This window comes from Lycorma delicatula, chromosome 6, assembly GCF_047948215.1.
Source record: "Lycorma delicatula isolate Av1 chromosome 6, ASM4794821v1, whole genome shotgun sequence".
Taxonomy (NCBI): Eukaryota; Metazoa; Arthropoda; class Insecta; order Hemiptera; family Fulgoridae; genus Lycorma; species Lycorma delicatula.
The window spans coordinates 121,587,989-121,601,892 of NC_134460.1; the positions used below are offsets into that span (position 1 = coordinate 121,587,989).

The 13,904-nt window shown below is 29.3% G+C and overlaps 1 protein-coding gene across 1 annotated transcript in view; it reads right to left on the minus strand.

Annotated features, from left to right (window-relative positions):
• The window catches only part of l(3)72Dn (UTP4 small subunit processome component l(3)72Dn), a 57,978-nt gene that overhangs the window by 27,400 nt on the left and 16,674 nt on the right, over window positions 1–13,904 (minus strand). The window contains exons 9-11 of the mRNA XM_075368454.1: window positions 9,708–9,941; window positions 5,702–5,900; window positions 278–378 (exon numbers count right to left, since the gene is read on the minus strand). Of these exons, the coding sequence (XP_075224569.1) occupies window positions 278–378; window positions 5,702–5,900; window positions 9,708–9,941 (534 nt within the window). The remainder of the gene's footprint in view (window positions 1–277; window positions 379–5,701; window positions 5,901–9,707; window positions 9,942–13,904) is intronic.

Genomic DNA, 13,904 nt, shown 5'->3' on the forward strand with positions numbered 1-13,904 from the left:
AACATTTAAGAGCACTTTACTAATGTTTCTGCAACAAGCTTTTTGTTTTCTAAATAATAATTAGTTTTACTGGATTGTGGGGCTCCTCCAATGCCTTCAATATTGTCAGATACAATTATAAAAAATGGCCCCCAATAAATTTTTAATTTGACTGAAGAATTGAACAGTAATTATAACAATAAAACATAATTTCACATCTGTTACAGAATTTAAAATTTGACTTTTAGCCTGACAAATATCATAAAAATTGAGAAAGTAAAATGAATAAATTACATACTTGACTGTCGTTAAAAACACATATTTGGCCATTAGTTCCAGCTATGGCTATATATTTCCCATCATATGAAGTTGCTATCAGTGTAATTTTATCACTTTTCCCTGTAAAAATAAGCACGTATAGTATAACAATTTTAAATATTAAATATTTTTTATTGTAAGATAAAAATAAAATTTCTTTTTTTAAAAGAAAAATCCGGATAATTCAAAAAGAAGTAGTACATTTCAAATTTTTATTTCCAACAAACTATATAGGACAGAAGAAACATATACCACAATCATGGGTAGAGGAAATTTCAAAGTTTTATGGTTCTTGATTTAATGTACACTCAACATAATGTGTTACATAACAAAAATCATGGTAGTTGATTTCTTGCCACACAAATTAGCTGGTCCATAGTTTTTGATAGCTATAACAATTTGATGTCTCAGGTCTTGAAGAGTAGCATATGAAGGTGATAGAAACACATTTTCTTTGGTCTGGTGACCTGGGAGGCCATAGACAATAAGCAGGTTCTCTATTCCATCTCTTCCAATCCATCAACCTGAAACAGTGTTGTACAGATAACGCCAAACCTCCAAATGGAAATTAACTTGGACACCATCTTGTATGAAAATTGAGACATTCAAACCTTCTTAAAATTGGATTAATAAACAGTTTTGTGGCATGTCTGGAAATACAAAATACCAAACACATTTTATTAAGAAAAATGAAACTTTGCTTATATAAATGGCAGAAAATGAATCCAGCTTCGACGAATGTCTTTCATGTTCAACACTAGGCAAGGATTTTCACTTCCCAAAATTCTAACACTGTACTGATTAGCTTTATCAGAAATATGAATGTCATTTTTTTTCAACCAAACAAATTGTCTTCTTTCATATCCTCTAGAATTGCAGTACAAAATTTGAATTTCTGTTATGCAATTACCGCACACATTGCTTGCTAGGAAGCAATGTGAGCAATGTGAAGCAATGTGTGCGGTAATTGCAGTTTACAAGCATAAGCTTTTTAAGAACACGACCATACCACTGTTTGAAGAGTTCTGAGTTCAACGCTTGCATATATGTGGATTTCCTAGTTTTCCATTTAAAAAAAGTTCAGATAAGCTCAACATTTCACCTGGCATTCTAGGCTTATCAGTGCTTTTCCATTTACATATCCAACCATCTTCGATGAATTTTTATGCACTTATGGGTATAAAAATCTATTTATTTTATTTGATCCTTAGGTAGCTTTACAATGAGAGATGGCTGGTCATTAAAATGATAGTGAAATTCAAGTTCCATTTGAACAATGGAGTCACTCTTTGCAAACTGCAGCACACAAAACAACTTTCCCTGTGGCATCATTTTTTTCCTTAAACAAAAAAAAAACCACTATTATGACATTGAATGGAACTAATAGTTGAGCTTTTAAAATTCTAACCTTCTTCTATCTATGCTTGGTATCCATTTCTGTCTTTTTTAATTAATTAGAAATAAAAATCTGAATTCCGCTTCTTCTTTACTTACTTTAAAGCATCTCTATACTTTATTCTTTTATTCTGATGTTAATGATAAGCAAAAAAATCAGAATTGTATAGTTTTGATGATGATAAAACAGTGTTTTAAAACAAACTGGAATCAACTTCAAAAACACTAGTGAAATAAAAAAAATATGCATCACCTCTTTTAGCTCAAATCTTTTAACTTTAAAGAAAGCACAAAATTAAAAACAACTTACAAAACCCTAATTTGGACTCAGCCAAAATAAGATACAAAAATTAAAAGAACTGAAAAAGGATTTATTTTTTACTTAATTTTAAATTTTTTAGTTTATTTTTTTTTTAGTAGGCTTACAGCCTACTACTTTTAGCTTACGTTTTTTATTAGGTTTTTTTATTAGGCTTACAAAAAAAACTATACCCATATTAAAACACAAAACTATTTGCAAAATATACAAAAGATAAGAAAACAGCATTTTGATAAAAAAAGTAGAAAATAATTCAAGAGAAATAGCATAAAGGAACGACTACAAGCATGAGTTAACCTCTTTAGAATGTGGGAACATGCAATTATTCTTATTTTATACATAAACATATATTCACATAAAAACAATTTTTTTTTTAGGTTTTTCACAAAATTAATTTAAAAAATGACAGCTGTTACAATACACAGTACCTTCTTCAGATGTTAACAGAATACAATATTTTGTAACAGCTACCATTTTTTAATTATTTTTGTGAAAATAAAAAAAACATATTTTGTTTCCATTTTACTTTCCCGTCTAGACAGCACTATAGCAGAGTTATAGCTCTAGAAGGGAAAGTATTGCAATTGGTACAATTTGGGCATACGCAGTTTTCATCAAATCTTGATGTTTTGACACCTAAAGAAACCAAAAAACCGGATGGAAATTTTCCATATGTTAATATTCTTTTATTCTGAATGTTATATATATATATATATATATATATATATGTGTGTGTGTGTGTACGTGGTGTTGGGCCTCTAAATCACCTTATATCTCCAGAAATCGTAAACCAATTTTGACCAAACTTGGTTCAGATTACTTCTATATATGGGACGGTGATGCCATTAAATTTTCAACTTAAAAGGTCAAGGTCACCATCAGTATCTCGAATATGCCTAATTAAGATCATATTTTTCTTAGGTACATTTGTTAACAATATTTGCAAAATTGCATGAACACCCATGTGAACAGGAACACCCCACCCAAAAAAATGTTCTAAACTACTGCCACATTGTGACATCATAGGTTAACAACAGAATTAAACAAATGAATAATATTTAAAGTGTACAAAAGTAACTAGGTCTGGCTGATTCTCAAACCTGATCACCTGGTTGACTTGGTACCTGGCGCGTTAAGCCTCACGGCTACACCAGTCTTCCGACTGTACAAGCGAAATCTGTTTAGAGTAAGCTGTGAAACTACATTAGTTTAGTTAAGTCCGGCCATCGCCACTAATACCGCCACACCAGCACGAATTAAATAAGATATGAGTGCAAGCTTTAGTTAGAATCGCTGAATTAAATAAATGAAAAAATACTAAATTTAAATGTAATTATAACTATTTTAAAGAAAGTTGTGTGTGTAAGCTGTGCATTGGAAACAACCAATAGTTGTCAGCTTTTTCTTTTTGTTGTGATGGATTTTCATCCATTGATTATTCTCATTAAGTATAAAAACTATTTTTTCAGAATTTTTTTTTGAATGTTTTACATTCAGTAAATTTTTAGTAATTCACATTGCCCAATCATTTATTGTCTAATCAATTATCTTGAAGTTTCACATAAAATATCAAAATTGCATAACAGTATATATAATTACAATGTAATTATCTAATACTAAGCAATAATGAAACAAAAAGTATTAAATATCTTAAAATTGCTTACAGGCCATGTCATCTCATTTAAAATAATCTTCCATTTAAGTTATCAGAGAGTTCTTCAGAGGAGCTTCCATTCTTCAGAGGAACAATCCCAAAATAAAAAAGTTTCATTTAAATCACTGTATTTGTTAAAAAGTAATGCATAAATGCATATAAAAAAATATATGAGTCAAATTGAGAACTTCCTCCTTTTTTTTGAAGTTAATTAAAAGATGTACGTGGCATGATTGTTTTATAATTATTTTTTTTATTATCATAATTTTGTTTAATTATTAACATCAATAGATGGGTTTAAATCTGTATACTTCTTTTAAACTAAAAATCATGGTAAATCATGAAAATTACATAATTAATCTATAAAATCTATTTAAAATATAAAAATGCTTTTAAATATTTAATTTCTGATCAAATATTGCCTTTTTTCCATTAAATCACAGTGATTATTTTATAATTTGCTTGATAATTTAAAGTTATCTGCATTGCACTGACTTTGTTTATTTCTCACTGATTGAAAATTATAAAATACTGCAATCAACAAAGAGTATCTCATCAACTGAAAGTCAATATGCCTCCCAGGATCAGTTTTTAGCATCATATAATAACAGTAATTCCACAAAGACCACAGAGTTTTATATTTTTTTCATTTTAGTACCATTGGATCGTCTTATAACAACCTACTATCCAAATTATAGTTTAGCAGATATTCATTTTTTTTTTCAGTGACCTGACCAAATAATCAAATCAAACAATGTTAGTGATTACAAATGAAAGTGACACTTTCAATAGTTTGTGAAAAATTTAATTTTCAAATAGAGAGATTATTATTTACATCATTTACAGAAACTTTATTTAGGTTAATATCTATATAAGTAGTCTATGTGTGCATTACAAGTCACACAACAGATATCAATAGTAATCCTATTTATCCCTAATACATGAAAACATAACCCACTCAATACCAACAACAGCATTTGTGATACATTATTTTAAGTCACATGTATAAAAAGGAGAGGAACAAAGGTATTACCTTTTAAAAAACCTCACAAAAAATAGTCAAAGGCATCAATCTGGACTTTAAAATGGTATATCAATATCATGTTTTCATCAAATGCAAGGTCAAACCAAGTCTTGGAAGTTGTTTATCTACATAATTTTGAACTTCCATGTGACAGTGAGGTGGAGCTCCATCTTGTACAAGATTGAAATTCTCAGCTCTTCCTCAAATTGAGGCTCTAGTCAATTACTTAACATTTGAAGATGATTTCCTCTTGGTATTATGTATCTATGCTAAAAGAATGGATCATATACCTTTTTGAGGAAGTATCACAAAATGCATTCACTTTAGGCAAATTCATACATACTGCAGTTTCCCTAGTTTTCTGTTTCCCGTACTCGCACATTGTGTCTATTGTGAAATATACAATAGACACTAATGTGAAATATACAATCATCACCAAACATTATGTGAAGAATGAAACCATTTCTGTACATTCCTGTATGTCCATTCAGAAATATTTATGTTTACTATACTTTGTTCCCAAATGTTGTTGCACGATAATATTGGCGCTGTTATTCTGGCTAATTCAAGCTTACCAAAAGCAGTTTTTCATGGAGTGTAGTGGCCATATTAGTAATGACACAATAGTTTATACCGACATCAAAAACAGCAGTTTTATCAACTTAAGAACATTCCCTTAAAAAGCCATATTAGTTATTGCCTTTATCTACAAAAGTTAGGTTTTCTGTAAACTATCAAAAGTATCTATTTCATTTGTAATCTCCCTGTATAAATAAGTAACAATCTCAAACACTTTTCCCTTAATCAATGAGAATTATACAACACTACAGACAATAAGAATTTTGAATTTTTTATTTAATAATATTATGTAACAAGATCCTAATAATATTATAATGAACAAAAATTATAACAATTCAAAGGCTATATCAATAAACTGGAATAACACTGATATCATTAATAATAAATAAATTAATAACTAATAAATAATTTTTTTAAATTAATAATTACTGACATTTAACATGAACATTATTGCTTGATACATTAATATCATATGACAATGACACACTACTAGGAGATATTGAAAATACTTGGATGGTAGAAGAACTATCTGCAGTTATCAGACGTTTACTGTTAGGAGAAAAACAAATATGACATACACCATCTAATGTAGATACATCTGATACAATTTGTAAAACTGGTTTATCTTCAACCTGAAAAAAATGCAAATGCTGAAAATGAATCTTGCTGAAAATCTTTGTAACATTAAAGTTATGATTCAGAAATTGAAATAGATTTATTTTTAATCACAATTAGAAATTGTTTAGTATTTACTGTTCCTAGTTCAATTCCCAGAATCAATTAAATTTTTTCAGAAAAAGAATAAAAACTACCCCTTCATTACAGGTATCATCTATCAAATTAATGTACATCTCAATGAGTTTATTCACAAACAAATTCAATAGAAAAAAATATTCCTTCAGGAATTAACATAGTCCTGAGTATAAGAAAAACGGCAAAAAGGGAAAATAAGCTTTAGGTACTCCAGTACTAATATTGATGAACACCAATATGAAGGGGAGATAACTCACTTTTTTATGCAACTTTATAATAGGAGATGTTATTTCAAGACTATTATTGTTATGTTTTTTTTCTATTACTATTATTATTATTATTTTTGGGTAGTTTTCTCTAATATAACCATTCAAAAACTAGATCTGATCTTCACGTAGACCTATATATGTAGACACTGAACATAAACATAGCTTCTAAATGGTTGCAATTAGGGAAAACATAACCAAGAATATAAGTCTTAAAGTAATTTTTTTCCTATCCAAAATGGGCAAAAGAAAAAGTACAGATTGCTATTTAAAAAAATAAAGTTGGCAGGCATATTGAAAAAATGGAAGTGAATTAAAAAATGCCAATACCACACTTTTAATGCTTAGAGAAAAATAGGTGAATTTTCCCATTTTAATTTTTTTTATTGGTCTAATGGTTTCAGAAATCCTAATTGGTACACACTGAAAATCAACAACTGTGCATTATTGTTTCAGTTTTCAACACATACATCCCTCAGTTTCTGTTTGTTTTTTGTTTTTTTTGAAGCGTTCAAATGAATTTCCTAAGTAGTTATTCTTTGTATGTTAAGCCACTACAAACCAGATTCCCAGTATAAAGCTGAAATTTATCTTTCATTGATATTTTTAATTCTAGGTACATAAAATAATACAAGAAGCAGGTTCAGTTAGAAAGGGATTACAAATCTGTAAGCACACTTTATTTTGTGTTGTCAACAAAATCTTGAAAGGAAATATATCTTTTTCTGTACAAACCTAAACAATTTTTTCACAAATTCTTCTTTTGAAAAATTTTCAATATAATTTATACAAATAGGTATTCTTCTTTTCTTTTTCAAGATTATATTATATCACAATTACATACCTACTTAAATTTACAACCTCATCTCTTCACACAAACCATTTTTGATCTAATAAAATTAACTGAAATCCAAAAATCAAAACACTGATAACAGAATGAGGTTCACTATAATTAAAAGCAACTGTGTTCTGGATTTTAAAATGCTCTTATATCACCTGAATGAAATGGATTTAATTCACATTCAATTCTCATATATCAGTTTTAGATGTTATAAATAAAGAGGTTAAAAAAATAATAAAAATTAAACTAGTTTTAAATGTTACATATTTACTGTCTTAACAGACTTGAATAGAAATTGTCTAGAACTATCAGCATGAAAGTTGGCAAAAAAAACTACTAGTAATCAGCAAACATTTGGCGTTGTACTAGGCCAACTGAAAACATTATCAGCTTAATATAGATGATATTTATAATCAAAAATACATATTTTATTTAAATTAGATTAGTACCCCAAGTAATATTATTATTTTAAAGTAATTTAAATAATTATTTTTTCTACCCACTTTATTGCTGTAGCTTGCAAATTCCAAAGTCACTGTTATCGGTGGATTCTAAAGAGCTTGTGTCCGATTCTGAATTCACATTTATCACAAAATTATTGATGTGCACGTCATATAAATGTTCATCTTCAATGTATTTTTTTCAACATTGATAACATGGTCGCAGACATTGCTCCACTTAGCTTCATACACTTTATGAAATTCCCCTTCAGCTAACTTAAAAACATTCAACATGTTAAAAGTTGCATTTCTTTTAGCTACTTGCCCTTTCTCAGTAGACTCCACATCACTTCAATGGCATTTAATTCAGGGTGTTAAAGTGGCAACTGTAGAAATGTGTGACCATAATTTTCGAAAATGTCATCTATTAGAAATTTCTTTTTGATTTTTCTTGTGCAATTTTATAATATCTTATAATTCAGTCTTCGTCATAGCAGGAGAATAGTTAATTCATTGTTCGGCTAACCGTTTTATCATATCGCTTTTTAAAGAATTAGAATTTGGCTGCTTTTGCAGCAGAACGTTGATATCATGCATTATCTAGTACAATGACCAACCAAGGTGGCAACTTGGAATACAATTCTCCCATAACCATTTCATATAAGTTTCAGAACCGAATAATTTGTGATAATCATCTTTCTTATTTGACTCGTGTGTAAGTAAAGCATGGTTAATGAATCTTTTATTACAGCCAGCATGAACAATTATTAATAGTGAGCCCTTGGATATTAGGGTATTCAGACCCTCATGAAGATTTGTTTTGTCTACCCACGATTTTGGTGTTGCTTGACTACTGTGAATAGAGGTTTCATCTGTGTACACAATCTGTCTTCTTTCTTCATAAAACAGGTAAATCTGTCATAGAAATTTTATTGTTTGCATTTTAATGTCATGCCATTCTACCAGTATTTTCCAGTTGTCTTCTGTTTTTTTCATCTAAATCCCATTTCATGTAATATTCTTCTTAAAGGTCTTTCATTCCCTTTGAAATTAATCTCACTTTCTCAACCTTTCTGGATAATTCTTTTCACAGTAAGAACAAATTTTTCTGTTACATAAAATTTATTTATTAAATGCCTTAAAGCATCAGGTCAAATGAATCTAAACTGCAAACAGCACTGGAGCGATTTACATGTTTTCTCGGCAAAACGAACACAGATGGCTTCTCAGTTTCATTTGATTTCCCTTCTGCTTTAATTTTTTTCACCATTCATTTTGATATTTTTGTCGCTTGAACAACCATATTCAGCACTTGTTATCCTCACTATTCCAGTTCCAGCATTGTTTTGTAAAAAGAAATTGTAAACATTGAATACAATCTCCCACCCCTGACTATGAACTACTGCACCTTTTCCTCCTAACTTGGGCATTTTAAAAGAAAATAGTTGTATGAAAAGAAAAATTTAATGAATTAAAGAAAATTTAAATGTCTGAATTTATGGCAAAGCCTTAAATGAAAACACAACAAATAGTAAAAATGAATCACTAACAGCTATTCACTTCATTAAGTAAAATATACACCCCAATAAATGTTTCTGTCATAATCACTTCTAGACCATAACATAACATTAAAATTGATATGTGACATATGATTCTTCACAGCACAGTGATTAGAGTAGATTAAAAATAAGTAAATGAAGTTGTATTTTCAATAATTCATAAACAGCACATTATGCATGTGTGATTCATGATGAGTCTACTATTATTAGTTGTTATACAACAGGAAGTAGACCTAGAGCACATCAATATATAATTTAGAATAAAACTCAACAATTACATATGCTGCAGCATGTTTATGAAACCTGTTTTTTATATATTACCATACCACAAAAGACATATAGAAAATCTTTTTAGTTTGCTTGAAACAGAGCCAATGCATGCAAAATATTAGTACATAGGCTTTCAGTCCCTATGCCAACCACCACATGTGCCGATACATATACTATGCATAATCTAATAGGTAAACATTACACTATAATTAAATGAAAATCATTAAATTGTGTTTCACAAAAGTGAAATTCAATAAATTATAAAAAGTAGTAAATGGATTTAATTTAAAAAGACAAACGAATTACTTACAAAAGAAAATTTGAAAACTCGAAATATTGTGTTTGTAGAATAAGCAATCCAATTTCCATCATTTGATAAATCACAACAACAAATTAGTTCATTTTTATTTGAATGTATTTCAAGTAGTTTTGAGAATGGTTGTACATTTACAACAGAAATACTATTTAAATGCCATACTTCAAGATATGTTGGATAACGTAATAAAACATTTCGACATTCCTGGGCAACATACACACTAGGATTCTAAACAAACAAAATATATAGATTACTTAAAAACTTACATTGCACAATTACAATTAAAATATTATTACAAAGTAAAGATATTTTAATAATTGGTACCAATGATTTTAATCCTCTGCCCATCTCACTGGCATTTAGGACACAGTTAAAATCAGAAGAAATATATTTTATTTAAATAACTAAATAGTGAAACATATTATCATAATACACATACACACAGATGTTCATGGTAACTATACCAGCAGCTCAGCAGAGGCAGGAGTTGCTACTAATGAAAATCCTTTTCTCAATAATTATTCACTTTTACCATAACTAATTTTGTTTTGAAATGTGCTTTAAATATTTCTTAACTGAAGGAAAGTTGAACTGCTTCAACATCAATGAAATTTTTGCTTTCCCATTTTGTTTTTTTGTTTTTTTTTTTATTTAAATATCACAACATTCCAATTTTCTTCAATACAACAACAGAATTAGAAAGTTTACATAGCCAAAAGAAAGAAGTGGACTTAAATATATGACATCAATGAGCCATTTACTGATCCTCTGTAAAAGAAAGGTTTTTGAAAAAATAGCTTAAATATTTAAATTTTTTTAATTAGATATAAAAGACTGGCAGGGGCAATAATGTTCAAACTTTTTTTAAACTTGGTTGGACTTTTTAATTTCCTGTGAAAAAAAAATATTTTTTTGAATAAGAATTGAACCACAATATTTAAATTTCTGTTAACTGTGTACAGGGAGCTGATATATCACAAACGGTAATCAAATCTCCTTGATAACATTGTTTTTACTTGTTTCTGAAAATAGAATGCATTAAAAATAAATAAAAAAATTGTTCAAATTTTGCAATTAATCAATTTTTATTAATTGGATAAAGGATAAGCAGTTCTTAAACCCTTTTTACACTATTTTGTTTTCTACTTTTTCCAAAATATTTTTAGAAAAAGAATAGGTAGCATATCTACAAAATATTTATTTTTTTGATTCAATAACTAAAAGGGCTTTAACATTTATGACACTAAAATTGATCTACAATAAAATTATTTTACTTATCCTTGAAATAAAAAAATTTGAAATTTTTACTTATCCTTGAAATAAAATGTGTTTTGAATTGTTCAAACACCATAAAATTTTGCAGTACATTTCAACATGAAAGTTATAATACTTTATCTGAAGTACCTTACACTTTAAATCAATCTCCTTCAAAGGCTATCATTGGAAGTCTTACCATTATATTTGAGGCCAGCAGCCATTTGCTTCAAGTAATATTTTACTATATAGAGTTTATCAAAGTAATCTTTTGTGAACACAAAATTTTGTGTAGACTGTATAGCACAGTTTTGAATGCTAAAAGTTTTACGTTGTCCATATTGATTGCAAGAGTTGTCCATATTGTGCAAAATAGTTATTGTGCACACCTTCAATGTGCATGACTATATTCATATTTTATAATTGTGAGGCCTAAGAAGTTTATGCTTCTGCCTTTTTTTTGAATTCAGCAATAAAAGATAAGGGTTTATACATTTTGATAGTGTTGAGAGATTAATATTGTTTGGTATATTTACTGACAATAGAACTATGTCAAAAAAATAATTTATAAAAAATAAAAATGAAAACAGACTTAAAAAAATAATACCACTAGAAAGTTATAAATAATTATATTTTTATTTATTAACTAAAGTAAAAGCATTTACAACAAATAACTATTTTTGAAGTTGGTGCCAGCCAACACAAATTAAAAACAAAGTTACGTAAAGTTAGTACCTCAACTGACCACTGAGCGGCTAAACAGGATTCCTACATGTAAAATTGGATCTCGAGAGCGTATAAGAGAGTACCTCACAGTCATACCTCATCTTAAGTTCACTAAGGCAGATATACTTGGTGATAATATATGTACCTAAGCATCTATCAACTATTCTTATATCATATTTTTGTAGGTCACATTTTATTGTTGTATTATACTTTTGTAGATCTCATTTTATTGTACTAAAACTTCTATTGCCAATTTTGCATTGTTTGAAGTAATATTTGAATTATATAGATCATAGGTTTTTTTATTTTGTTTAACTTGTGTTGGCTGGCACAGACTTCAAAAATAATTTTTGAATTTGTTGTAAATTAATTTTTAATTTATTTAATTAATTTTTTGTACTTTTACTTCATTTAATAAATAAAATATAATTATTTTTAACTTTTAGTACTATAATTTTTTTAAGTCTGTTTTTATTTTTATTTTCTATAAATTATCTTATTTCACAATTTTTAGTGGTATCTAGTACCACTTAAATTAATTAAATTATATTATAACTATAATAGATATATTATATATATAATTAAAATATGGTAAGCCTACTAAACGTGCTGCTCAAATGAGACAGCAATGTTTAAAGGAAAGTAGCAAAGAAAGGAATGATCGTTTAAGGAAAAGTAGAGAAAGAAATGCCATGAATATTTTCACAGAAACTTCTCAACAACAAGAATGTAGACTCTCACAAATAAGAACTTACAATAGTCAATTCTTACAGAACGAAAATCTAAAGAGTTATGCTCATTGTGTCAGCTTAATGCACATTTGTCAAACAAAACACAAGAGCAACATTCTCACCACCTTGATATACAAGGAAGGAGTTACCAGAAGCAGTACTAATAAAATTTGATGATGATACTATTGTTCTTAGAATGAAAGATTTTGATGATTGCATAGCTATTTCAGCAGTTTGTATAACATTCCAAGGGACAAAGGGTTACGAAGATGTCGAGCGCAGAATGCTACCTCTAACATTAAGCTGAGCTGTAACTGTTCACAAACTGCAGGGTAAACTCTTGACAGGGCAGTGATAAACCTTGACAAAGAAAATTTTGCCAAGGGACAGATTTATGTTGGTCTTAGTTGAGTTAAAATTTTAGAGGGCATCGCCTTGTCTGATTTGGACCCAAATAAGTTATTAAATAGACTTCATGATGAGAAAGCTCTGACAGAAATGATGAGGTTGCATAAGCTATCCAATTTATAGGTTTCATTATTGTGAGTAAACATTTGGACAAGGTTTACAAGTACCCGGTTAAAGAAGTGTTTATAATAATTATAGAATATTATTTATTGCAAAATTATAACATGTAACTCACTTCATACAGAGTGATCTTGATTGGCAGCTTGTTGTATGACTATTTATGAAGTTATAATAATATAATAGAATAATGACTATTATTTTTTTTTAAATTATTTACTGAAAAATAAAAGGCAAATACAATTTATTTTTCTACATAATTTCGTGCTTTAGAAATACATTTTTCCCAGCGAAAAGGAAGGTTTTTTATTGCAGCATCGTAGAATGAAGCTGGTTGCATCAGGAGCCAAATGCGCACGAATCCCTCCATGCCCTCATCATCTTCAAATTGTTGCCCACCTACAGCTTCTTTATACGGCCCAAACAAATGAAAATCGCAGGGCAATAGGTTCGGACTGTAGGGAGGATGATCAAGTTGAGTCCAGTGCATTTCTTCTAGTTTTCAGGCCATTAAGCTTCAGTATGGAGCCTGGCATTGTCATGAAGGATGGCCTCTTGGATTGGTTGGTCTCATCTTTTGTGGCGATATACAGCTCTCACTTTGTTCAACACCTTGCAGTAGTAAACAGCATTGATTGTGTATTTCTCATGCAAAAACTCAATGAGCAAAATGGCTTGCCAGTCGAAAAAACCGTTGAAAGAACCTTGCCAGCTGACAGTTGAATCATGGCTTTCACTGGGGCTGCCTCCCCTTTCCCTTGCCACTCTATACTAGCTTGTTTCGACTGGGCAATGTAGTGGTGGACCCATATTTCATCACAGGTAATGTGATGAAACTTAAAAACTTCTGATCTGCAGTCAAAAGGCGAGGGACCCATTTGGTACACACTTTACAGAACTGTAGGTCTTGTGATGATCGTTTGACAGCTCCCATAACTTATTCCGACCTGTACTG